The sequence below is a fragment of the Oncorhynchus kisutch genome, linkage group LG2, assembly GCF_002021735.2.
Source record: "Oncorhynchus kisutch isolate 150728-3 linkage group LG2, Okis_V2, whole genome shotgun sequence".
In the NCBI taxonomy this organism is placed as follows: domain Eukaryota; kingdom Metazoa; phylum Chordata; class Actinopteri; order Salmoniformes; family Salmonidae; genus Oncorhynchus; species Oncorhynchus kisutch.
Window position 1 is genome coordinate 23,351,843 of NC_034175.2, and position 27,753 is coordinate 23,379,595.

Sequence of the window (27,753 nt, forward strand, 5' to 3'; positions counted from 1 at the left end):
TGTCTGCCATGTTTACTGCATCTGCATTTTATTCAAGCTTTCACAGAAGTAATAAGATATACCAATGATATACTGATGTTGACATTTTCAGTACCACTATCCACAATACGAACGCATATTTAACGTATACATTCTCACGAAGCTAATATTTATTTTTTTGGTGTAAAGCAAATAGACCCAGGGCAAGCTAAACAAAACGTGACAGCGGTTGCTCAAAGATTAGTGTCAAATGGTACAAAAACTTTCGTCGCTCTTGTCGTATCAGGCTGACAAGTAGCTGTATAATGCAATGATTCTTTCCACTGACCGAGGTGTATATAGTACAGAACACCGATATGTCGGACCCTGTTGCAAACATACATGATTACTGAGCAGCTGTAGAGGGTTTACATGTAACCAGAGCCATATGATTATGGAAATATTGATGCGTTGATATATAACTGTGCCTTTACAATGGTCTCTCTCATCGTCTATATCAAATTTCCCATTCTACCAGATTGATACGTACACACACACACATTAAGCTTACGTGCAGAAACACATACAATATACCCACACCCACACAAGTATACATAGGCTTGTGTGACCACTACTTCACAAAAACATTTTGTTTAAATTTTGTAAACATACAGACAGGCAAGAATGCACACACAGACACACGCAGACATACACTCACAACACACATACACAACGCACCCAGTTTTCAAATCTAAACTTTTTATGCTGAAGATACCAAAACATTATTCTACTTGAAATTAAGAACTAAGCTATTAAGTGGGTAACCTTTGTCTAACACCAGATCAGGATTTGAACTAAAGCCGTCTAAACTTTCTCTATATTGTTGCTGGTTTGTTTTGGAGCGGATTCCCTTCAAACCAAAAAATTTATTAAAATATGTTTTCCTTCAAAACCACACATTTGTTCCAGTGCCTTTCTTTTGTTTCATCAAAAAATATAATTAAAATAAAGAATCTTAATACTGTTCATTTTCTTTATATCACTTACAACAACATCTCCTTAGAAATATCTACTTGCTACCGTTCACAAAACATGAGTCAAGTCAACAATGAAAAATAGATTTTGAAAAGCACATCAGGGATTCTAATGGACTGAAGAGATCCTTGATCATTGTGAAGCCTCCATCTTGAAATGCTCATATTCATATTCAGTGTCTTCCACTGTTCAGCCACTGGGATCTCCATCTGCCAACTCTAAGATAAACTTGGAAGCGGTGAAATGAAACATGTTGACCCTACTGCAAGGCTTACAGTGGAACCCTCCACAGTGCACATTCCCCCTCTTCCCTCCAAGTCTGATAAGTCCAAGTCCTGCTCCTCATGTATTGCAGCAATCCTCCAGTTCTCTTACAGCATCTTCTAGAATGCATAGCAGCATTAATCCTTTTCTTCATCAGTTTGATATTGTCACCTCAGTCCACTGTCTGTCTCTTAATAATGGCCAATGCAGGTGGGTGTTGCCTCGTTTTTTGTCCCTCCTTGTCCCAGCGTGACTAAAGCCTAGGCTACAGTGCTAGGGGTAAGACTGGGCGTGGTGGTGGCCTGGTTTTGGCCCTTTTTCCTCCTGCCGCCTCCCTTGCCACCCTCTCTGCCTCCTTTCCCGCCCTCTTTGCCACCCTCTCTGCTTCCTTCTTTTCCTCCCTCTTTGCCCCCCTTCTTGCCACCCTCTTTGCCAGCCTCTTTGCCACCCTCTTTGCCCTCGTGGCCATGGCCTCGGACGTTTTCTTTGTCTTGCCTCCTCTGCGGGTCTCGTCGCTCGCCCTTATTCTTATTCCCATCTGGATAGAGAGAGGAAAATAACAGATTGAAATGCATTATTACACGGACTACGACACCAAAATAATAGGGTAGTTGGGCTAAGCTTTTATAAACAGGGCTTTGATGGCTTTGGTGTGTGTTTTAAGTACAGTAGAGTCCGAATTAGCTTGGTAGACCTTGACATTAGCCCATTAGCCCATATTCACAACATGTTTCTCAGTGGCATTGTGTGGATACCCCGGTTTCTAGCTTCCTAACAGGCCCTTTTAATACTGGCTAATTGCCGCTAAGCCCCAGACATGCAGCTCAGGATCCAGAGCCTTTCATAAATGCCACCATGATGCAACACAGTGCTGCATTTGGCTGACAGGAAACACACAGCAGTGCCATAATGACAGCCCGGATAACAGTAATCAAGCCTTTGTGAGGAGTGTGACTCCGAGCCGGACACGTCTTAACACTCGCAGAGACAACGGCTGATGGAACATAATAGTTCATGTAAACAGTTGGGAACCGGTCGAGGTGAGCTCCTTCTTAACGTCTGCCTTCCCTCTCCACTCTACCTCCCCCCGCATCCTCGTCTTTCCCCTCCTCTTCCTCTCACTCTCGCTGTAGGCTGTTGTCTGGACTTCCACCTGTCACACAGTTTAAGTGCATAATTGCTCCCTAAACACAAACATCCATTAAGAGTAGTTTTCCTGGTACTCGGGATGGAAACACCATCAAACACGTTGAGGAAAGGATAAAACAGAGGAATTAAAGTAAATCAACACTGTTGAAGTGGGGTGCAAGAGTCCTTCATGTCCTGTACATGCAGCTATAGATTGTTCAACATACGAGCACTCATTGACATCCTCTTGACATTGTTGATGTAAATTGCGCTATGCCACTACACCACTAAGCCACAAAGAGGTTAACACATCGGAGCTCTCATGACAGCGTGTGTGCGTGTGTGTCTGTGTGTGTGTGCGTGCGTGTGTGGTTGGCTTGCTCGTGTGTTCGCGCGGGTGTGAACAACCTTTCACGCACATAAACGGGAATGGATGTTTGTGTCAGGTGTCAGACAGTGGTTGTTTATACTCGGCTGATGAGTGCTCCCACGATGAGAGGAAACTAGGAAGTTAGGCTGAGGAATGTTTGCTATGAACTTGTGTGTTGAGTCTCCATGTTCCCTAGAAACAGAGACTCAAAACACTCACTAAAGGGGCTGGAGAGCATTCGCTAAGGCTAACTGTTTGACAACAGGAGGCTCATGGAGCATTCTTGTTCATTTGCTTTAATAATATAATATAATATTTAAGCAATAAGGCCCGGAAGGGGTGTGTTATACAGCCAATATACCACGGCTAAGGGCAGTTCTTATGCACAACGCAACGCAGAGTGCCCTGTCTACAGCCCTTAGCCTTGGTATATTGGTGATATACCACAAACCCTTATTGCTATTATAAACTGGTTATCAATGTAATTATAGCAGTCAAAATACACGTTTTGTCATACCTGTGGTATACAGTCTGATATACCATGGCTGTCAGCCAATCAGCAATTAGGGATTGAACCACCCAGTTAATAATTAAGCAATAAGGCACATGGGTGTGTGGTATATGGCCAATAAACTGTACCATGGCTAAGGGCTGTTCTTATGCACAACGCAATGCGTCAAGCCCTGAATGCTGATTGGCTGACAGCCATGGTATATCAGAACATATACCACGGGTATGACAAAACAGTTAGTTTTACTGCTCTAATTACGCTGGCAACCAGTTTATAATAGCAATAAGGCACGTCGGGGGTTTGTGATATATGGCCAATATACCATGGCTAAGGGTTGTGTCCAGGCACACAGTGATGCGTCGTTCCTAAGCACAGCCCTTAGCTGTGGTATATTGGCCATATACAACACCTCCTCGTGTCTTATTGCTTAATTATATAACTGTTGTAATAGGCCTACGTCTATTTCCTCCATTCTGCACCACGTGCTCCTTTTAGCTTGTTTTCTATATCATTTCTTTGTTATTTGAGTGTATTTGAAAGTACGCAAAGACAAAAAGCCTTGTTATTACTCAAATTTGCTCCATAGACATGTATCTCAGTATAAACCAATGAAAATACCTATTTGGCAGTAAACCTGCAAACATTTACGCATTTAATGGCGCATATTTTGAATAAAGAGACCCCTGAAACTAAATGAGTTTCAATAAGCATTCCTATCATTTATTTAACGAGGACCTGGCAGGAGCACAGGTGTGCAGTATCTTTCCCTTTGTTTGGTAGAAAACAGGCAGAGGCAGACCCAATACAGTAGTCCACTAACTAGACGTAGTTGATGTAAACTTTTCTTGAGACACGAGGGGCCAAAGTCATTAAAGCATCTGTCACTATAGGGCCCTATTGGCCAATTGGCCCTTGACATTGGGGGCTGTGTCACATTTCTTAGGGGAGTGTTGACAAGACTTGATTTCTAGCTTTGTAAAGTATGCATGTGTTGCCTGCCTTGAGTAAATAAACAATTTCTGGGGGATTAATTTCTCCCACTAATGAAAACAAAATGGAGACCATTTGAATTTGGAAGACATTTGTTTCTGTTTAGAGTAATATGCTTTAGTCAGTGAACCTGGGGAGTTACAGTAAGGGCCATTTGTTGAGTGTGCACAGCAAGACCTGGGTTGATTCTCTCACTGTGTAAGGACTTAATTAGTCCCCTGACAAGCCCGGTAATGGATCGAGGGGGACTCCATCAATTTATGACAACCATGATTGCAGCTCCACTCCATCCAAGCTAAACAACTGTGGCCTGACAAAGGCAATCACGCATTTAGCAAATTCTGTTTTCATGTGGGCCCATTTGTAAAAAGCTACAGGAAGAAAAAGGGAGAGCTTGGCCAAATCGACACAAAGCGTGAGATCTGCAGACCAGTAAATCACTTGTGTTATACAAGCACTGCCCCCTGTGTTTTTTTACAGCGGCCCCGTCGGCCAAGTCTTGCAGATGGATTCGCGACCTCGCTAATTTAGCACATGGCAAGTTTTTTTAAGCACATGAAAAAGGGCTTAGACAAGGTCACGATAACCATCGCTTATGAGTTCATTCACACGAGAAGAAAATGTATTTGTTATGTGCCTTGACAGGAGATCCTTACTCATTTTCACAACGGTGTATTCTGACACCAGAATAAGGAAAATAAGTTGAAGCTAATGGCTATCATCTCTCAAAGTCAAACTGTCAACATTTCACAAATGGAGTCACATCATACGTCTCAATCTCCTTCAAGATGCGGGTGACTCCTGAGTCCTGACACACTACACTCTGTTGCTCCAACACAGCATCCCGTTCCCTCATTTTCCCTCCTTTCACAACACTCGCTAAGTTTAGAAATTTGGCATTCGGCATTACACATTTATGGGTCAGTTTATAATATTTCACCGTTAATTATTCTTCTCAATCCGTGGTGGAAATTCTTTCCAGGATGCAGGCGTCATGCAGTGTAAATTTGCCTCTCATTTATCAAACAGTGCTGTCCTGGTCCTGTCCAGTGTGAAGCAAGTCCACTCCTCCCTGAAGAATTACAAGCAAGAGCTCGTATATATCCTCCCTCGAAGGATTTCTTCATCTAATGTTGTATAATGCTGTTGCTGTGTGCATTTTTACGTACTCCATCTGTTACATATTTCATAACTGACATAATTCTTCATTGATTCTTTACAATGGGTAAACTGACATTCGTTGAAAGCTGTTACTCAAAATAGTAGCAGCCCTGAAATCCAATAAGCGTACCACCCGCTCATAAAGTTTGGGAATATTGCTTGTTTACTGCACACTAAGTCCCTGTAAAGAAATGGAAGCTTCCAACTTTGATTCAACATGTACATGAATTAGCTGCCAAATAAAAGATTCACATGGATTAAAACCAGGAATTACAGTGGGAGAATTAGGAGATAGAAACTGTGGCCAAATGGGCCCACTGTTGTCAGCCATACAAAACAACTCCTTTCACTTCAAATCAACATTAACAAATCCACTCCAAACCTTTCTCTACCTTTTTATTGTGTCGATCACAAAGCTAAGTATCCCAGCGATGCTGTTCAATAAAGGTTTGACTGGTCCGTTTTATTTTATAAGGCAGAGTTCATTAAAACCTACTGACCGGGCCTCCCAAGTGGCACAGCGGTCTAAGGCACTGCATTACAGAGCTAGAGGCGTCACTACAGACCCAGGTTCCTTCCCTGGCTGTGCCACAACTGGCCGTGGCTGGGAGTCCCACAGGACGGCACACAATTAGTCCAGCGTCGTCCGGGATGGGGAAGGGTTTGGCCAGGGGAGCTTTACTTGTCTCATCACGCTCTAGTGACTCCTTGTGGCGGGCCGGGTTCCTGCAACACCATTCAACGCCAGTTGAATGGTGTTTCCTCCGACACATTGGTGAGGCTCGCTTCTGGGCTAAGCTGGTGGGTGTTTAGGAGCGCGGTTAGGCGGGTCATGTTTCAGAGGACGCATGACCACTTCGGTTCTCCCGAGCCCATTGAGTAGTTGCAGCGATGAGACAAGATCGAAATTGGGGAGAAAAAGGGGGCACCCTCCCATCTGTCTTGCCTGTGGCACCCTCCCATCTGTCTTGCCTGTTTGGCTCTTTTGGAATGTTTGTTTACATGGTTCTCAGTCAGAGACTCCGTGTCCTTACTGAACAAACACCTTTGAGGTACCAGGTCATGGTCATACAGGGGTTTGGTGTTGTGTATTGCCTTGGACATTTCTAATATTGCAGAGAAAAAAAATCTTATTTAGTACAGGGAGTTTAGGACTTCATCAGAAAAGATGCTGATCACAATATTATTGACTCTGTAGTTGTGTTGAACTGTTGTTTTGTTTCATCTTTCCTCTACTGTCTCATTCCTGTCTTTTATCCATCCATATATTCATTGTCGGTTTCACTCTATTTCCTCTCGTTGCCACTCTCCTAATGTAGGTATGTGTTAGTGCTCACCTCCTTTCCCACATGGTGCCTTCTGCACTGTGCACTTTTGTCTCTCAGTCTGTGGAGCACAGGGCCGGGGGGAGGACGCAGAGACCGTGTCAGGGCTGGGGGCCTGAAGAAGCTCTTGCACTCTGGTCTGTGTACCTTTCTTAAAGCCACATGTCTTGTTCTTCTTCATACAGGGACCCCATGGGCTCCATTCGCCCAGTTCACATTCTACAGACGGGATATACAGAAGGACAGAAGTTAAATATAGTTTTAGATGCACACACATAGAACACACATATAACACACATAGAACACACATAGAACACACAAGCCCAAATTGAAACCCATTAAGTTTTAGATTTCAACAGGTCTTGCATGTTCAGAGTGAGAAAGTAATGCAGAGGAACTTATCCAGCCCAAACAGACATCACTCATTTGGCCTTGTCAAGTGCAAAGCCTCTATCTTACCAAGTCTGTCCAGTTTATCTAGAGACCTCCACTGTTTTACCGCTAGTGACATAATGTTGAGCTTAAGTCATGACTCTATCTGTCAAGAGCTGGTTTCCATTGTGGGGGAAATGTCAAACTTTTTCTGGGAAAATATTTTGACTTTTTTGTTAAGGGTTGGGGGGTGGGTGGGGGTGAAGCAAGCAAACTTGATATTGCCAAAAACAATAACAAGGAAATTAGAGAATATATAACAAGAGCGGCTGGAATGAGCACTTTCTGTAAGGTAAGGGAGCAGGGGCAATGCCAGAATGTCAACCTGGGGGTTGACATTCTGAGAAGTCAAGTGGCCTGGAGCAGCCAGCTAGCACTAATGCCATTAGTGCGATATTTGCTTACTTGTGACAGAAATAATTTCAAAAGAAATCAATAAAATGATCCTGCCGGCCTCCCTCCGAAGTTCAGCTGGCTCGCTGGTGATTGAGAAACAGCAGAAAGAGAAAGAAGAAAAAAGGAACAGAGGAGGAAGAGAGCTCAACGGAACACAGCTTCTCCACGTCACTGAAGTCTCGAACTGAACTCTCATATGGCAGGCGATATTCATCCGACAGGCAGAACATACTTGGCTGCTGATAGCTGAAGGGCATTTAGTATACCATGTGTGATGGGTTAGGGTGAACTGGGTATGTTATGGGATCAAATATGCAGCCCACACCTGAGAAACATTCAAGACTTTGTGACAGGCTCTCACCACAAAAACTCATCATACTCAACTTCATATGCTTAATACTCAATGTATGGGTAGTGTGGGACTTACAGCAATATTATCTTATTCAAAAGCTAATATGTGTCAAAAGGCTATGTGCCCTTAAACTCATTGATCATAATCCAGTTCAGTGTCAGCTGTGAGTGAAGCTGTGGCAGGGGGTGAAAGGAAGAGAGGTCAGAGGTGAGAGGTCACTCACCTACGCACTCCATGGTCCCGTTGGTGGTGCTGAGGCCTTCAGGGCAGCTGGGGTAACATCGCCCTCTGTGTGAATATAAGCCCTCCTTACATTTTGTGCAAAAATTTCGATTGAAACACTCCTCACAATTCTCTATTTTACATTCTGAAAGGAAAAGGGGAGACAAAAACATGAGTCAAAGAGAGGAAAGAATGAGGAAAATCAAATCACACTTAGTTTAGTTCATATTCATTGTGTTAACATAGTACACATGTACACTTTGCATTAACTGACAGCATAACACACCACTGTTCATTGTTCTGGCTTCAAGCTTCCGCGTTAATACAGAATGATACAGTATTACCATACAAAAACAGCAAAGTATGTTTAAAAAATGTGAAGCCTTCCTACTGCACTAAGGGATCCTCTTCTCCTCGGGGGAGGACAAGAATGTAGCCTGATTTGTATTTACAATGAGAGATTTATTAGTGATAAAACAATGGGGAGAGACTCTTCGGGGGGATTTTGCATGAATAACACCCATGTCTTAAAAGCATATGCATACCACGGCTATATTTTTTGGAAAGCGGGTGGCCGGGTGCGGGCCAAGAGTAGAGAGCACGTCAGCGGATTTCCACGCACCTTTGCCTCGTTAAAAACACAGCTTCTCCAGTCAAACAAGCAACTACTTTAAATTGAGGGTAATTATGGGCGCGGGAGAATGAAAAACAGACACCTTAGAGGACTACCAAGAGCCCCCCTTTCTCATCCCAACCCTTCTCCTAGCCCCCTTATTTCATGACCATCATTATCTTATTCTGAAATAATAACATTTTCTCTGCCAAAACCAGAGTGTGGAGACAGAGGCACGCTAAGCGAAGGTCACAGATGTAATCCTTACATCTCTGGGTTGGAATATCGGTGAGTATCCAGTCACAAAACACTAGACACCTTTCCCATAAACAACTAAAATAAAGAATGTCTAGTCGGCTGGAGTCTTGCCAGGAGTTCGAAACGAGCCAAAGGGAAGAATCCTCGTTGGGATTTTAATGCCCTAACCTCAATTATTACTTTAAGCTCTTGACAGCTAAATTTGACGTTACTGATGTTCGGAGCAAATACTTTGACAAATGTAGCCCTAATGTAAAATACATGTGGCTAACAAGACATCTTGGGGATTTCGATATGTCCGAAATTGAAGCGGCTGACTGGATAATAACAGCAGGTTAGCCACGGAGAGGCTTGAGGAGGAGGTTGAGGAGACTAACCAGCATGCTCAGCGGCCTTTCGGGATGCAGTGGACAACATTGAAACAATAAAGACTGAGGCTAAGTTAATTTCAAGTGACAGTAAAACATGAACAAAAATGTGGGGATTTAGAGTGAGCCAGAACTTTTGTTGTTTTTATCCAAATTGGACTATTTTCCAAAACCGTCTTCCTGAGTACCTAGCAGACAGACATGCTCTGAAGTTATGGCCCTGTGTTTATGTTCACATATTGTACATGTACAAAGTTTGTCAGGCTATTTCAAATAAATATCTTGAAGCAAAGGCCATTATGTTCAGGTGGATCCTCATTATGTATCTTGTAATGTGATTTCAGGTAGCCACATGTGTAAACAACGCTATGTGGGATAATAACTCTTTGTTTAATTGAACAGGCCCCTATATCGGTCCATGTTGCTGGTATGAGGAGTATCACACATACTAGCCCCCCTTATTCCAACCTTATTCCAACCAGCTGATTGACAGTAAGCTTCTCTGCTGCGAAGGCATCTGGACAGTTACAACTCGTCCAGGAGGAGCTGTGTAAATCTGTATGCTATCTCACCTTCCTCTCAATGTAAGAGCTATAAAATACCAGGGTTAAAGAGTAGGGAAACACTGTTTAAAAGAAAGCAATAAGTGCTTCTTATAACTCAGTATGTACAGTACCAGTCAAAAGTTTGGACACACCAACTCATTCCAGGGTTTGTCTTTATTTTTACTATTTTCTACATTGTAGAATACTAGTGAAGACATCAATACTATGAAATAACACATATGGAATCATATGGTAACCGAAAAAAGTGTTAAACAAATCAAAATATATTTTATATTTGAGATTCTTCAGAGTAGCCAACCTTTGTCTTGATGACAGCTTTGCACACTCTTGGCATTCTCTCAACCAGCTTCACCTGGAATGCATTTACAACAGTCTTGAAGGACTTCCCACACATGCTGAGCACTTGTCATCTGCTTTTCCTTCGCTCTGTGGTCCAACTCATCCCAAACCATCTCAATTGGGTTGAGGTCGGGTGATTGTGGAGGCCAGGTCATTGGATGCAGCACTCCATCACTCTCCTTCTTGGTCATATAGCCCTTACACAGCTTGGAGAAGTGTTGGGTCATTGTCCTGTTGAAACACAAATGATAGTCCCACTAAGCGTAAACCAGATGGGATGGCATATCGCTGCAGAATGCTGTGGTAGCAATGCTGGTTAAGCGTTCTGTGAATTCTAAATAAATCACAGACAGTGTCACCAGAAAAGCACCCCCACACCATCACACCTCCTTCTCCATGCTTCACGGTGGGAACCACACATGCAGAGATAATCCGTTCACCTACTCTGCTTCTCACAAAGACACGGCGGTTGTTACCAAACATCTCAAATTTGGACTCATCAGACCAAAGGACAGATTTCCACCAGTCTAATGTCCATTGCTCGTGTTTCTTGGGCCAAGCAAGTCTCTTCTTCTTATTGCTGTCCATTAGCAGTGGATTCTTTTTTTGGTTACAACATGATTGCATGTGTGTTTTTTCATAGTTTTGATGTCTTCACTATTATTCTACAATGTAGAAAATAGTCTACATAAAGGAAAACCCTGGAATGAGTAGGTGTGTCCAAACTTTTGACTGGAGAACCACAAGACACTACTGTTTGTTTCGAGACTACTAGTAAATCTTGGTAATGTTCTTTAAAAAAAAAAGATGTTTTGCAACAGAAAACTAAAAGGAGTGTTTCTTATTTGTCAAGGTATTCCCTCCCATTTTCAGTCAGATTTCTTCCGTTTGGTGACAAATGTGACATGATTCTGTTTTCAAAGATATGTACCTTATGACTTGAGGGCGAAAAACTAAAGGGAAATACCCCTGAACCATTTCAGTTCCATATTTGTATTGCGTCATGAGTTCAGCTTTTAGGAAGTTTGTTTGTAATAGAAAAAACTAAACATTACAGACATCTGGTATTAAATGATGTTGCAACAACCTATCTAACAAAACAACAACTTGCATACACCAAACAGCCTGCGTGTTCTTCCTGTAACAAAATATAATGACTACAAGCTGCCTTGCGCTCTAATTGCCTATCATCATACGCACTTTCCTCAAAAATAAGAAGTTGATCTAATTTACCATTGGAGAGGCAAGTTTAGTTGTATGATTCACAAGGGAACATGCAAAATGAATAACTCAGTTGTGTCCAGAAAATATACATTTACTTTAAAAACATGGATGTTTTGATACATAAATGTTAAAACACAACGGGTATGGACTGTGAACTGGCATGAACCACTGGCTCGCGAGACAAATATAAAAAACATAGACATCCTTGAAAAAACAGACAAACAGCAGTGCATCAGAAATGTTTTTGTTTTGAGTTTCTTCCATTCCTGTTTTCCACCCACAAGTAAGAGAAAACAGACCACGAGCCGGGCCCTTGGCACCCCTGGTTCAGAAAAAAAGGTGTTTGTGCCACCAGAACCAACATGGAGGAGTAATGTAAACATTACACATGTATACCAAACCTATTCCACCCTACTTCACCCCACACCCCTTAAAGAAGGGCTGGACCTACTTATTTGTTCTAATTTTTTTTGCTTGCTCATTAAGAAATGCAGCTGCCATGACTGAAGCCAAATGAGAGTTGTCTTATGGGTGTGGTATAATGTGGGTGTGTATTCGCATGTGGGAAGCGTTACTACACTTACTCTGCCAAAACAGTACACAGTTACAGTCACTCACTCTTCTAGATAACTTGAAACAGTCTAACCAGGTCTTGTGTCTGGAATTAGGCAAGGCTAGCTAGTGCTAGTCAACTTCTTTGGCCAATTAGCTTCAGGTGTGACCGTTGAAAAAAAGGTTTGACGGGCTAGTTAGGGATCATCAATAAATTACACAATGTAAATGGAAATATTTTCATGTTTTAGTTCTCATTAAATGCATTCAATATTTGTATATGAATTTCTACAATTTATAGACAGTTTAAGGGTTTTTAAGTCATTGACATTTGGAGCTATTGAAATGTTAAAATATTGTCCCATGTATATTGTGTAATTTACTGATAGGGATATCCAAAGTCAAACCAAATTTACCATGGGAATTACACCTTAATTCCATGACTTACATTTTCTTCCTTAATCATCTTCCAAATCTCTGTATTGGACGAGACTGACTTTATGATTCCACTTTGTAGTCAATTTTGACAATAGAAGGTCCTGTTTTGATTCAGTTGGTCTTTAAAGGTAGACTCGGCAAAATGATGTTACCACGTGCAGCAGCACAGATATTGAGACGAGCGAGATGCAGGACTCCGCTCTCACACAGTCACACACACTATCTGCCCATATGCACAGGTTCACTTTCACGCTGTTCACAAAAACATCGGAGGTTGAGCATCACGATTCAACGCTCTTAGTTGTCGTGGAAATTGACCCAATTTGCTGTTTACTTTCTGTATCTGTGTCCTACCGCTGAGTCTAGCTTTAAACTGTCTGAATATTACTGCAACAGAACAATAATGTTCCTGCCATGTCTCAGTTCAAGGCCCATCTCCAGCTTGACAGATGCTATTTGCTGATCTTTATGAGTGTGTTGTTGTGTTGCATGTCATTGCTGTGGCTGTGGTCATGTGGTGAAGACAGCTCCTTCCACACATGGCACAGCAGTTCAAAGTGGAAATTACACCTCACTTACCACTGGACCACATTAGTGCCCATTGTGTGTTTACCATTATGGTGACACATTGTGATGATATGAATGTTGTACTGGGGAATATCTTGAACATCATTGGATGTGGTTTTTTTTGTACAACACCGAAAAATGTCAATACAAATATAGGAAACCTTCTTACTGGGGCTTTCCTGGTCAGTTCACATCATAGTCACGAAAAACGTGTCGCCCTATTTAGGACACAATGCATTTAAAAAAACGAACAATGAAGTCCAAGAATCCAAACTCACGGATGCATCTGTTGGTATCGGGAGTCCGCATGCCGAAGTATCCCTGTGGGCACGAGGCGAGGCACACGCCTATCTGGCGGATGTCGTTGCGCTCCAGGAGAATGAAGAGTTTGGGCTTACATTTTATACAGCCATTGTATTCGGAACATCGCTCACAGCCATTTGAGCAAGATGGTGGCCCCTCAGTGCTAACTGTGGAAATATATGGGGAAAGAGAGAAAGAGAGGGAGAAAGAGAAGAGTCATTAAAAACCAGCATATAAGGTCCAGTTACCACAAAGTGAATAAGTATTTATCTGTTGGAGACAAACACTACATTCAACACTGGCAATATCAGTGAGGACATGGCCCTTGTCTATTTTTGCACCACATAGCCATAAACCTGGCAGTAGTTCATGTTGCAGATAATCTAACCAGGGGCCATGCCAAACATCTTTGTTTGAACTGTTTTCTCACTGTTTACTTGAAACTGCTCGCCGGAGATCCTAAACAGATTTTGGTTGGAGAAGTCCGAGTGTTTCGGACTGACATCCTGCGATGATCGATTCCACATCATGCCATGACATCACACAGCAGGGCCCCCCCTGGGGTCAACGAAAAGTGACTCAGCCATCGGGATCTCGCCAATTACATGAGCGTGCCGGCCAAAAAGGGAAATGCGCACAAGTGCGTTAAGTCTCTTCCCAAGAGCCGAACGTCTTTTGGTGTTTTAACCATCCGCCCATGAAGCTGAATATAACAATCTAAGAATTGTACTAAGCCACAAAACTCTGTCTCAAAGCACCCCATCTGCATTTGGCTCTCATCCACATATAATCCCATGATCATACTTCATATCTTCATATCCCTATTCCCTCATCTTCCAAAAAGGCTAGAACTCGGAGACTCTGCTCTGCTGCAGCCAGTAATTTAAATGATTGCTCAGAAAGCGTGTCAATATGCACATCCTGTTTCTAGGGGCCATTTGGTGCCAAAATGGCGGTCATCCCGGGTTGATTTACAGGCCTATGTGGTATCAGCATCTAAATATATACACACTCACACTGCAATCAATCTGCCATCCCTGTCTCCCAGAGATAAGTTGGGATGGTAAAAGCTTTAAAAATTTTCTCCCCGCAAATCAATTACGCCATGGCTGAGTCATGGTGACCTCGCATGGGGATGCAGCCAAAGTAGCTGTCACACAGCCAGACTCTTAATACTTTAATAATGATAGAAAAGTAATAATCACACTGTGCAATAGTTAACCAGAGGTGGGGGGGGTGTAAGGTGTTTTCGGACAGTATGTTGGGACAGTTTTTGACCCTACTGCTAGAGGTCATGTACTAGAGCCGTATTACTCCTCTGGATGAGGTGTTGTCGAACCAGGAAAGACCGGCACAGAACATATAGAGATGATGTGATGAAAATGCCTAACTACAACAACATGAATAACACTAAATCATGCACATCAACAACATGATTATCTACCTGCCAGCCAACAGCAGTGGGTAACATAGTCTGTGGGTTAAACCAACTGAAGGTTCCTTGCCGTGTCAATCTCACTTTGTGTCTCAGTCTCTATAGAGGGTGTTCTAGTACATTTTAAATAACCAGGAAAATAAACTTTTTTAAATCACTTCAAAATTCAGGGGGAACACTGTTCACCAAGGATAAGCCTCTTAAATGATCATTGACACATGATTCGTAGGTCATTGCTATCTTGCCTTTTACGGTACAGTAAAACACACTTTGCTCATTAGAAATAGGTATTTATTGTGCAATTGAAAAGACATGACAATTCTAACAAGACACATCTGATAATGCCTTTCCTCTGGACATCTATAGCCATGCCGAAGCCAAGCTTTATTTACCAAACGCCAAGCTCAATACAATTCTGACCTCTCCTGACTGCTTGGATGTTTTTGTAAGGTGATGGTGTAGGGGGGGGGGGGGGGGGGGGGGGCAAAGGCTGGTATCCTCTAAAAGCTTTTCTGAGGGAAAAGGCATTATATTAAAACCAGTGGTAATGCCTTGCACTGAGATTCACCCCGCTCTGAGGGCAGACACTGAGGCTGAGAGTAAGCTCTGTATTTGTGGGTGCATGAGGTCAGAAAAGTGTTTATAAAACTGCTTGAAAACCAAACAATGGAACATGGTCCAACAACCATGAGCTGAAGTGTCCGAGAGTTGTTCCTCTCAGTGCCTCAGAGGCAGACATGGAGAGAACTGTGGTGCTGAAGCTCTAGCCGTAAAACCCAGGGTGAATCCGCCTAAAACCCGACTATAAACATTCTTAATACCCATAAAAGCTCAACATAAATCAAGAGAGGCGTAAATCATAAAAAGAGGAAGAAAAGAGGGTCATTCAAAGACAGCTGAGGCTACCATAATCCATCTTGGCAAAACAAATAATGAGGAGGAAGAAAAATAAACAACATGTAATCTTTACTGCGGCCGTTAAATGTTTATAAGAAATGTACCACTGTGGCTCTCGGTGGCTGCATGGAAACCAGAGAAAGAGAGAGAGTGAAAGAGGGGAAGGGATTTGAGGATTTGGTAACTCACTCCGTCTCTGCCTCTGTCCCTTTGAGAGCTTGAGGCCGCTGTCGCTGTGACCCATGGATCCGAGAAAGACCATCGCCAGAGCCACCAGTCCCAGCTGCATAGTCCCTGGTGCTGACCGGCCAAGCGGGGTCCCCCCTGCAGGCAGACGGATAAGGCGGGGGGCCCCTTCCACTCTGTGACAGGTGGATCACTCTGCTGCTGTTGCTGCTCCTCCCTGCTGCTTCCCTCCCTCCGCTGCTGCTGTCCGCTGGGTCTCTCTCTCTCACTCGCTCTCTCTCTCTGTCTCTCACTGTCTCTCTCTCTCTCTCTAAGGGCTGCTGTGTCCACAACTCCCTTCAGCGGAGGATTATGCTGCTGCGGCTGCAAATCCAAACATGCCCGGGGTACAAGCCATAATGGTAGTGTGGGGGGGGTCGGTTGACGATGTAATGGAGGAGCGATGCGTGGAGTATGAGAGGAGAGGAGAGGTGGAAAAAGGAGGAGAGGAGAGTGTGGCACTCCTGTTGGTTCAACCCATGAAGACTCGGCGGGGCTAGCAGGGGAGCAGGCAGCCTGTTGGAGGATCGCCAAGGAGCGTTTGGTGTGAATGAGCACCCGAGCCCAGGAGCATGTGTCTTATTAAAGATGCTCTGAGGAGGCGTGGGGGGAGGGACAGGAGTGGGGCTGCTAAAAAAAGCTGGAGACTCCTACATGTGACAACGCATCTGTCTGTGCCAGGACCTGCTAGAGAGACAGAGACAGAGACAGAGACAGAGACAGAGACAGAGACAGAGACAGACAGACAGACAGACAGACAGACAGACAGACAGACAGACAGACAGACAGACAGACAGACAGACAGACAGACAGACAGACAGACAGACAGACAGACAGACAGACAGACAGACAGACAGACAGACAGACAGACAGACAGACAGACAGAGGGGAGTTGGGAAGGGGTGTGTGTGATGGGGAGAGAGAAATAATGAGACATGAGCTCTAAAACACCAAGCCATTAAGTTAGCATGTCAAGAGAAAATCCACCTCTTGGCCAAGACTGAAACAGATACAAGGTTTTGTAACAAGAACGGAAATTATATCAATTCCAACCATGTCAACCAACAGTGAACCAATGATAAGTACTGGAATTCAAAAACAGTAACTTGATTCCTCTGTTCTTTAAACTGCTTTGAGGGAAAACGTATTGAAACATTTCCAAAATACACAGTATTATATCTGATAAGTAAAATACTTGTTTAGGGCAATCAGCGTCCATTTGTCTTTTGACCTGAAATCAAAGCATAAGATAATGCACTTTCATTCCAGATTTAAATGGACCGCAGTCATTTCCAAACTTTGAAATCGATGCAGATTCATTCAAAGTATTAGCAGCTATGGCACAATGAAACAAAATACCACAAATAGTTTTGGGTCGTTTGCTACACTTCCAGTTGCCTTTGGAGAAGAGAGTTGATTTGAAAAATATGTTTCCTCCATTCTTAAAGTAAAATAATGAAAAAACACATAATACTCCTTCTACAAACACTTGGAATGAACAAGTGGTGCAGAGATCTTCTCAGATAGTGTCAAGCTATATTTACAGCTCTTGCATATACGGAAAACATAAGGCATAGCTTGTCTGGAACAGTGCAAACAGGGTCTCCTACCCCAAGAGTGAAACAGGGCCTTATTTGGCTGTTGTACTTATTGTGGCTTGTGAATCATACAGAGTAAGCCTACAAAGACATTTTGGGTGAGTTCTTAAAGCCCCTAAAAAACTGCCCCTAAAAAAAGCAACTTCTCATTCAGAAAACAGCCTATGTGGCATAGACATGAGTCACAAACATTTATTCTACTGTCATAATGTACTACAAAGTGTAAATAGGATCGTTTTGGTCATAGTCAGTCTCAACCAAAACATAGTTTTTTTGTGTGTTTTTTAAACTTGTGTCTGTGACTGCATCACAACGGATATTAAAGTTGGATTTGTTTCAATCCTAGTCACATGCCGTCAGCTGGCAGCACAATCATAAATTCGGAGTGCAGCTAGCTGCATGGTTGACTTTGGATATCCCTATGGGGCTAGTTAGGGACAATAGGGTAAATTACAAAGTGTACATAGGACAAAATGTAAAAATTCCAATTGCTCCAAATTCCAATGACTTAAAAATTCATATACAAATAATGAAAGCATTTAATGAAAAAACAAAAACGGTGTGCAACATGAAAATATTGTCTGATTTACATTGTGTAATTTATTGTAATTTATTGACGGTCCCTAAAGAGCCTCAGAGATAGGCTATCCAAAGTCAAGCCAATTTTGCCACAGTTTCACACCAGCCAACTGAAGCTAATTGTGAAAATAATTGAGCTATCTCTTCCCACCTGCAAACAAACACGAGACATGCACATCAATCCACACCACAAAACCAACTTCAGTCATGGCCGCTAGCATTTCTTAATGAACCAAATCGAAAACGAGGCCAGATCAGGAAGTGCAGACACCCTTTAACATTCTATAATGACCTATAATATCCCTACAATACACTATAATGTCCCTAACACGCACTATAGTGTCCCTAAAGAAAGTTTGAATCAAACCTGCAAGAATCCCAGCTAGATCTTACCATGCTTTTCTTACATTACTGCCACAACCCCGCCAGGCAGTTTAGCCTCCAATTCTGACCCTAATCTCAAGTGGCTGTGCAAACAATCCAGATAAATTAAAACACAGAGTGTAATCCGGTGAACTCTGTATTTTTTTATATTAATTTTACCGTTATTTAACTAGGCAAGTCAGTTAAGAGTCATGGCAGTTAAGAACAAATTCTTATTTTCAATGACAGCCTAGGAACAGTGGGTTAACTGCCTTTTCAGGGGCAGAACGACAGAAACAAAATACCACTTGTCAGCTCAGGGGTTTGAACTTGCAACCTCCCGGTTACTAGCCCAACGCTCTAACCACTAGGCTACCCTGCCTTAATAAACTAAGGAGGACTGGAATGAAAAATGACAAACCATACATCCACGTGGCATTAATGCAACTGGGTCCTGGACTTCCTGACGGGCCGCCCCCAGGTGGTGAGGGTAGGAAACAACATCTCCACCCCGCTGATCCTCAACACTGGGGCCCCACAAGGGTGCGTTCTCAGCCCTTTCCTGTACTCCCTGCTCACCCATGACTGCGTGCCCAGGCACGCCTCCAACTCAATCATCAAGTTTTTAGACGACACTACAGTGGTAGGCTTGATTGCCAACAACGAGACGGCCTACAGGGATGAGGTGAGGGCCCTCTGAGTGTGGTGTCGGGAAAGTAACCTCACACTCAATGTCAACAAAACAAAGGAGCCTCCTAACCACATTGACGGGACAGTAGTGGAGAAGGCGGAAAGTTTTATGTTCCTTGACGTACACATCACGGACAGACTGAAATGGTCCACCCACACAGACAGCGTGGTGAAGAAGGCGCAGCAGCGCCTTTTCAACCTCAGGAGGCTGATGAAATTCGGCTTGTCACCAAAAACACTCACAACCTTTTACAGATGCACAATCGAGAGCATCCTGTCGGGCTGTATCACCGCCTGGTACGACAACTGCTCTGCCCACAACCGTAAGGCTCTCCAGAGGGTAGTGAGGCCTGCACAACACATCACCGGGGGCAAACTACCTGCCCTCCAGAACACCTACACCACCCGATGTCACAGGAACGCGAAAAAGATCATCAAGGACAACAACCACCCGAGCCACTGCCTGTTCACCCCACTATCATCTAGAAGGCGAGATCGTGTACAGGTGCATCAAAGCTGTGACCAAGAGACTGAAAAACAGCTTCTATTTCAATGCCATCAGACTGCTAAACAGCCATCAGTAACATTGAGTGGCTGCTGACAACATACTGACTCAAATCTCTAGCCACTTTAATAATAAAAATGTGATGTAATAAATGTATCACTAGTCACTTTAAACAATGCCACTTTATATAATGTTTACATACCCTACATTACTCATCTCATATGTATATACTGTACGCTATACCATCTACTGCATCTTGCCTATGTCGTTCGGCCATCGCTCCATCCATATATTTTTATGTACATATTCTTATTCATTCCTTTACACTTGTGTGTATAAGGTAGTTGTTGTGAAATTGTTAGATTACTTGTTAGATATTACTGCACGGTCGGATCTAGAAGCACAAGCACTTCACTACACTCGCATGAACATCTGCTAACCACGTGTATTTGACAAATAACATTGGATTTGATTTGAACTACACGGCAGAACATGAATCTAGATTGATAGCCAGTGTGGCTGAGATCGACCAGACAGCCCCTCCCCAGTGAGCCCATTTGTGTAAAAATGTCTTGCTATTGTAAAACAATATTAATGTGAGCAGGGACAGTATTTAATTAAGGGGTCTCGTCCATCATGATGAATAAGAGTGTCTCTCCGAGGGGAGTCTCTGAGATTAAGGGCCGCTGACTGGGTCCCTCTGTTGCGGCGAGTTAGTATGTGAAGAAGTCACACACACACACACACACAAACACACACATTCATGCTTTACACACACACACATCACAACTGCTGCTACCAGACCCTTATTAGGATTGCTATATACTGCACAATTTAAATAGTTGCTCCCCAAAACACGTGTAAATATTGGTCTGTAAATTGTGCCCTCTTGTATTATACTTATGCTAAAATATGTATTATATTCTACTGAGCCATTTACTTTATGTTCTTATTCTCATATTTTATTAGTTCTTATTGTTGTTGCATTTTTGAGAAGGAACCTGCAAGTAAGGATTTCGTTGGATGGCGTATACCATGTGTATCCTGTACATACGACTAATAAAATGTCAAACTTCAAACACACACACAGCAAAGAAGCTGAAACAGAACAACAACAGGCACACACACTAACACACCACAGCAGCACACAGTATGAAGGCAATTGCGCATACTGTGATCCACATGCATACGGACAAACAGTTTGACACCCTAAATACTCCTTTAGGCAGACTAGCCTTGCTAAGCCATGTCAAAGATCTCAGTTAACCAGCTTAAGGATTTAAAACATTTTTTAAATGATCTCCAAAAACACCCACCTGCACCCAAGCTTTCTCCTCTGCTGCTGCCCGGGTTTATTTGCCTTTTGAGGTGAATATTAGAGACATTTCTTCAACACCTACCCCTATATTTACTGTCAAGAGCCAAAAACGATAAGGTTTGTTAATTGAGAGGGATGCTTGGAGAGCAAGGGGGACATGTCCTGGACCAGGGGAATGAACAACCTAGAACAACACGTCCAGACCAGGGCTGAGTCATTTAAGAGATGTTTCACACCGCACTCCGCCTACGACGCTTTACTACCTGCCGATGAAGCACACTCTGTCCCATCCATCCGTATCAGACCTTTATATTACGGCGTGGCGATAAGCCTAGAGGTGGCAACGGACGACTGATACTCAGATAGAGAGAGAAGGGGTGCTAGAGAGGAGAGAGAGAGAGATAACGAGAGAGAGTGCAGCGTGTGAGAGAGCGAGAGAGATATGAGGACGAAAGATGGTTGAAAATACGTAGAGTGATAATACAGTAAAACAGATGAAGAGCAAGATGGACACAAAACACACAACATGACAACATGAGAGTCATCCTTCCACATTGACAGCTGACCTGTCCTCTGGATATGAGGAACATCTCACTGAGCTACTCTGGGGCCACAGTGCCATTTGACAGTTTTCTATGTGCTCTGTCTCGGTTCCCTCATCCATTAAACAGACACAAGCACTGTGTCCCCTTCTTCACAGCCGGCTCCAGTCATCTGAATGGAACTGAACTCCCTCATCAAATAGTCAGGAGATTCAATTGCCCTGCTTTGTAAGTCCTTTTGATGAATCAATTATTAAATCAGGCAGGCTCCAGTGAAAGGGAGCTCCCGCCCTCTGGGAATTTGTCGAAACTGAGAAAGTGCCACTACACAGAGCTCAGAGTCAGAAACCTAGCCTACCGATGAACCTGTCAAAATAACGTAATTTAGATCTCAGAGGCCTAATTCACTGGCTGATGTGGTAGGAGCAGTACAAGAAAATGTGAGCTCAGTAAAGCAGTAATGGAGTGACACTGTACCATACTCTATTGCATAATGTAAATTAAGTTAATTCAACGACATTCAAGAGACCAAAAGTGCATTCAAATATTCCTGATTATTATGGTTAGCCAAAACCAATGTTCTGATGGTGACTCCCAGAACACTGTACATTTTGGGGTCCTAAAATCAGACACATAATTATGCTCAGTGTTTGACTTGGACTGAATTAGGTTCAGGAACTCAGCAATACTTTTGAGCTAATAATATTGTTCTGTAACAGGTGCAAGAACTCAAGCAATAGAAAATCAGAGGTGCCGGTACTAAGTTCCGGTGATCTCCTGCCTAAATCAAGCACTGCTTATACTATAGAATCATTAAGCCAAAACAGCCATCTCCACTGTCAACTTCTATGTAAATAAAACTCCCTAAAAACTGCACCTAAAAACTGCACCTAAATCCAACAATATTTTTAAAAACTGTCTTTAGCTCTCTATCATATTTTTCCATTTTAAAGCTGCAATATGTAACTCTTTGGGCTACCCAACCAAATTCACATAGAAATATGAGTTCTAGCTATCATTCACATTAAAAGCAAGTCTAAGAAGCGGTGGAACTGTTCTATGTGCGCCATTTCAATGCTTCCTGTTCTTAAGTTTCGCTTATGCATCTTTTACTTCAGATAGCTGAAAATACATTATTTTTGGTTGCGGAAAATATATTTCACAGCGGTTTAGATGGTACAATGATTCTCTACACTTGCTTGTTTTGTCACATAAACTGAAATTATGTGAACTATTAGAATTTTAGCAACAAGGAAATGGCAGAGAGATTTCTACATAGTGCACCTTTAAACCCAGAACACTAGACACTACTTTATGAGGGAAAGATAACTCTGGCAGTCGCAATCAGCAGCAAGTGTGAGTGAGACAATGAACAAGAGCCGAGCAGTAAACAGGCGATAAACACAACCTGTGTTAAAGCACTGAATAAAGTAAGAGTACACACAAGCGTTTCGTTCCACTCCCAAATTTCAGGCCCTGTCCGCCCCACAAGCTGCCTTGCCTTCCTCTGCTTCCACACAGACACAGGGAAACACCTAAAAACTGTGGCAGCCTACAGAGCCTGATCTGGTGCTACTTATGGACTCCAACACACCTCCTATTTTTGTAATATAATGAAATTACTGCTAGGTGGTGCCTGCCACATAGGCACCGAATGGAGAGATTGGCTCCAGTGTAAGGGCTTTTAACTGAGCCTTTTTTCTTTTCTTTGGATTCAGATCCAGATTATTTGGTTCAACAACTGCAGGCAGCGAAGAAACAGGGAGGTTATGTGCACTTTCACCCAGGCATACAGTACATCAATGTTTGATTTACTTTATTATACTCCCATCTCTGCCTCCGAGCTGTAAGCTCCAGTCGCATTAGCCAAACCCGCCCACAGGTCGATGGTATGGGAGACAAACACAATGGCCAGCTGCCTCGAGACAACAGTCCAGCATAAACAGAGAGAGAGAGAGAGAGAGAGAGTCCACTGTTTGCTAAAGATCTGGTGCTTCTGTCCCCAACCAAGGGGGGCCGCAGCAGCACCTAGAACCTCTACACAGATTCTGTCAGACCTGGCCCCTGACAGTAAATCTCAGTAAGACAAAAATAATGATGTTCCAAAAAAGGTCCACATACCAGGACAACAAATACAAATTCCATCTAGACAACGTTGCCCTAGAACACACAAAAACCTGGAGCCAATGTGTTTGGCGATTAATATCTAGCCAGGGCCAGCCAACGAGAGCATACAGGTCACAGTGGTGGGTGGTATATGGGGCTTTGGTGACAAAACGTGGAAATTATATGTTTACTTGCTTTGGCAATGTAAACATATGTTTCCCATGCCAAAAAATCCCTTTGAAATTAATTTAGAGAGTGAGTGAGTGAGTGAGTGAGTGAGTGAGTGAGTGAGTGAGTGAGTGAGTGAGGAGAGTAGATAGAAAGGAAGAGAGGGAGAGAAGCAATGATAGTGAGGATATACAGTTGAAGTCGGAAGTTTACGTACACCTTAGCCAAATACATTTAAACTCAGTTTTTCACAATTCCTGACATTTAATCCTAGTAAAAATGTCCTGTCTTAGGTCAGTTAGGATAACCACTTTCTTTTAAGAATGTTAAATGTCAGAATAATAGTAGAGAGAATTATTTATTTAAGCTTTTATTTCTTTCATCCCAGTGGGTCAGAGGTTTACATACACTCAATTAGTATTTGGTAGCATTGCCTTGAAATGGTTTAACTTGCGTCAAACATTTTGGGTAGCCTTCCACAAGCTTCCCAAAATAAATTGGGTGAATTTTGGCCAATTCCTCCTGACAGAGCTGGTGTAACTGAGTCAGGTTTGTAGGCCTCCTTGCTCGCACACACTTTTTCAGTTCTGCCCACACATTTTCTGTAGGATTGAGGTCAGGGCTTTGTGATGGCCACTCCAATACCTTGACTTTGTTGTCCTTAAGCCATTTTGCTTCAACTTTGGAAGTATGCTTGGGGTCATTGTCTATTTGGAAGACCCATTTGTGACCAAGCTTTAACTTCCTGACTGATGTCTTGAGATGTTGCTTCAATATATCCATTTAATTTTCCTCCCTCATGATGTGATCTATTTTGTGAAGTGCACCAGTCCCTCCTGCAGCCAAGCACCCCCACAACATGATGCTGCCACCCCCGTGCTTCACAGTTGGGATGGTGTTCTTCGGCTTGCCAGCATCCCCCTTTTTCCTCCAAACATAATGATGGTCATTATGGCCAAACAGTTCTATTTTTGTTTCATCAGATCAGAGGACATTTCTCCAAAAAATACGATCTTTGTCCCCATGTGCAGTTGCAAACCATAGTCTGGCTTTTTTATGGCAGTTTTGGAGCAGTGGCTTCTTCCTAGCTGAGCGGCCTTTCAGGTTATGTCAATATAGGACTCGTTTTACTGTGGATATAGATACTTTTGTACCTGTTTCCTCCAGCATCTTCACAAGGTCCTTTGCTGTTGTTTTGGGAATGATTTGAATGCGTCTCCTTCCTGAGCGGCATGACGGCTCCGTGGTCCCATGGTGTTTATACTTGCGTACTATTGTTTGTACAGATCAACATGGTACCTTCAGGTGTTTGAAAATTGCCCCCAAGACTTGTGGAGGTCTTGGCTGATTTCTTTTGATTTTCCCATGATGTCAAGCAAAGAGGAACTGAGTTTGAAGGTAGGCCTTGAGATACATCCACAGGTACACCTCCAATTACCTCAAATGATGTCAATTAGCCTATCAGAAGCTTCTAAAGCCATGACATAATTTTCTGGAATTTTCCAAGCTATTTAAAGGCACAGTCAATTTAGTGTATGTAAACTTCTAACCCATTGGAATTGTGATACAGTGAATTATAAGTGAAATAATCTGTCTGTACACAATTGTTGGAAAAATTACTTGTGTCATGCACAAAGTAGATGTCTTAACTGACTTGCCAAAACTATAATTTATTAACAAGACATTTTTGGAGTGGTTGAAAAACGAGTTTTAATGACTCCAACCTAAGTGTATGTAACATTCTGACTTCAACTGTAGATGGTAGGAAAGCGTTATCAGTAGTCACTCTCCTTCATGTTCTAGACCCGAAAGACTGCTCAGCACCATCAACACTCTCTAATCTAAAGCAGCAGGTAGTAGTAGCACCATGCAGGGCATCTGCATGTGCACGTGTGCCGAAAAACACCTGGCTCTGCCACTGGAATGCTTCAGGAGCCTCCACAGCCCATTTGGGTAATCACTTCCTGTACAGGGAAAGCTGGGTAAAATGTGCTACAGATGTTGACTATAACACTACAGGACTGCCTGCTCTGTACAGTACAGTAGATCTCTCTCCTTCCTTCCTTCCTTACTTCCTCCTCCAACTCCTTGTCTGGTAGCTCCCACTGAGATCTACAAGGAGGAGAATTCCTCTGTGTTACCAGCACCACCCTGCCCTTTCAAACGCACTCATAGTCTATGGGGCGCCAGCAGTCAGGGTTAGCTGCACATGCTAGCACACCATGCTGACTTTCAGCTGCCTACAATGGTCTTCTGAGGAGAAAATAAAATCTATTGGAGATCTCCACCTGCCCCAGTCCACTCCAGCATCTCTCTCAACCATAATCTCAGTCTCCAATTGTCTGTCTCCCACCTTTCCTATCACTCTCTCTTTGAAGCGGAACTCAAGGGGTCAGTATTTATGTAAGACTGGTGGAGAAGCAGACAGAGACAGACAGATACAGAAAAACGGAGAGAAAGAAAGAGAGAGAGAACGAGGAGAGCAAGAAGGAGAGAGGGAGATAAAAGAGGCCAGTGCTGTTTTAATTAACTGCCAAATTGCTGCTGCCACATGTGGAGTGCCAAAATAAATGCTCAATTGCTGCGCACTCTATTCCCTAAATATGCTTGAATAGCGACCAGCAGAACCAAAAGCATTCCTCCATACAATCAGGGCACCCCTAATGGATACAAACGGAGGCATTTAGGATGTCTCAAATTTCAGATTTCTTTCCAGAAAAAGTGAGAAATCTATTTTATTAAACATCATGGGGTTCCTCATGCACATAGGTTACTGAAAATTAGATGATTCCTCTTTCGAAAATGCATTTTTGAGTGTTAATAACAGAAAATATATTGTTCAGACAAACACTATTTTTCCTTACACCTGACCTGGTTCTACATAATAACAGCAGACAAAATAAAACAAGATCAAATTCAATGTCACTGACATTTGAAAGGTTGAATACTAACATGATTTGCCATAATGAAAAAAAAACATAATAATAATAACTCTTCAAAAATACTTTCATTTTGACATTTAAATGAGGGTTGTTTATTAGAGGTAGGCCTATATTTCATCATTAATTAAAAGCTAATTAAGCCATAGTAAGCTAATAGGCTAGCCTAATAAATATGTAATTCAGATGATGATAAAATTTATTTCCCATATTACTTAGAGATCCCATAATATTTACCATAATTACAGAGATCTAAACTATTCCAAAATGCATTATCAGTATCCAGTCATACAGAATACACAGCGTAATAACATCTTGGAATATTCCACCTACCTGTGCATTGCGAACCTCTTATGGTGAGATCCAGTGAGGTGTCGGGTCTCAATTTCCTATTTTATAAGGGAAAATTCGTAACTTGTTTGGTTTCAAAGAACTCCTCCTACATGACACCTCCACATGAGATGGGAAAGAGATCCATCATCATTATAGAGAGACAAATCATTCCCTTTGTTGTATTTTATCAGTTGGCAATTTATGTTGCCATCAAACATTTGGACTCTCCATGTGCATTATTTATGGCAATTCAAAAATCTGCAACTCATTTCAAATAAAATGAGAAAGTAATCTTTCAAATGCAATCCACTGAAAAATGTTTGTATGTATTTTGCTATTTCTTTCAGTCAGCGCAGTTATTTATAAGAAGGCTCTTGATAGTAAGTCACTCTCTTAATGCAATTTCCACATAAATCCACTTTTAAGCGTCGGAAACCTTCCAACTCAGACAAGTCACTCATAATCCTGGGTTATTTGCGTCCAACCCCATCTATTGCCGGAGTCTCCGCATGCATGAAGTTGAGTTGGCCCCACCCCTCAAACTCACACAGACTGCGAGACGAAAAACCAGAGGTGGAACTCAGTTGGAGTGTACTGTTTGTTAATGTCATCAAATCTTGGAAAATCCCATTAGTGCTAATCTGTGTTGTAATGAAGCACGAAAAAATATCCGTAACGTTCGG

At 42.6% G+C, this 27,753-nt stretch overlaps 1 protein-coding gene across 1 annotated transcript; it reads right to left on the minus strand.

Annotated features, from left to right (window-relative positions):
* LOC109902152 (R-spondin-1) lies at nucleotides 1–27,493 on the minus strand. Its single transcript, XM_020498268.2, has 6 exons — nucleotides 27,071–27,493; nucleotides 15,894–16,616; nucleotides 13,348–13,539; nucleotides 8,146–8,289; nucleotides 6,755–6,961; nucleotides 1–1,795 (listed from the first exon to the last, which is right to left on the minus strand). Exons 2-6 carry the CDS (start codon nucleotides 15,991–15,993, stop codon nucleotides 1,518–1,520), a joined length of 921 nt encoding a protein of 306 aa, XP_020353857.1. The 5' UTR covers nucleotides 15,994–16,616; nucleotides 27,071–27,493; the 3' UTR covers nucleotides 1–1,517.
* Nucleotides 27,494–27,753: the final 260 nt, after the last annotated feature.

Coding starts and splice junctions, on each gene's coding strand:
- LOC109902152 (XM_020498268.2), bottom strand. CDS start 15,993: ATGCAGCTGGGACTGGTGGCTCTGGCGATGGTCTTTCTCGGATCCATG. Junction 6,962..8,145: donor CGGGACCATGGAGTGCGTAG/GTGAGTGACCTC, acceptor TCCCGTCTGTAG/AATGTGAACTGGGCGAATGG. Junction 1,796..6,754: donor GGCACCATGTGGGAAAGGAG/GTGAGCACTAAC, acceptor CTCTCTATCCAG/ATGGGAATAAGAATAAGGGC.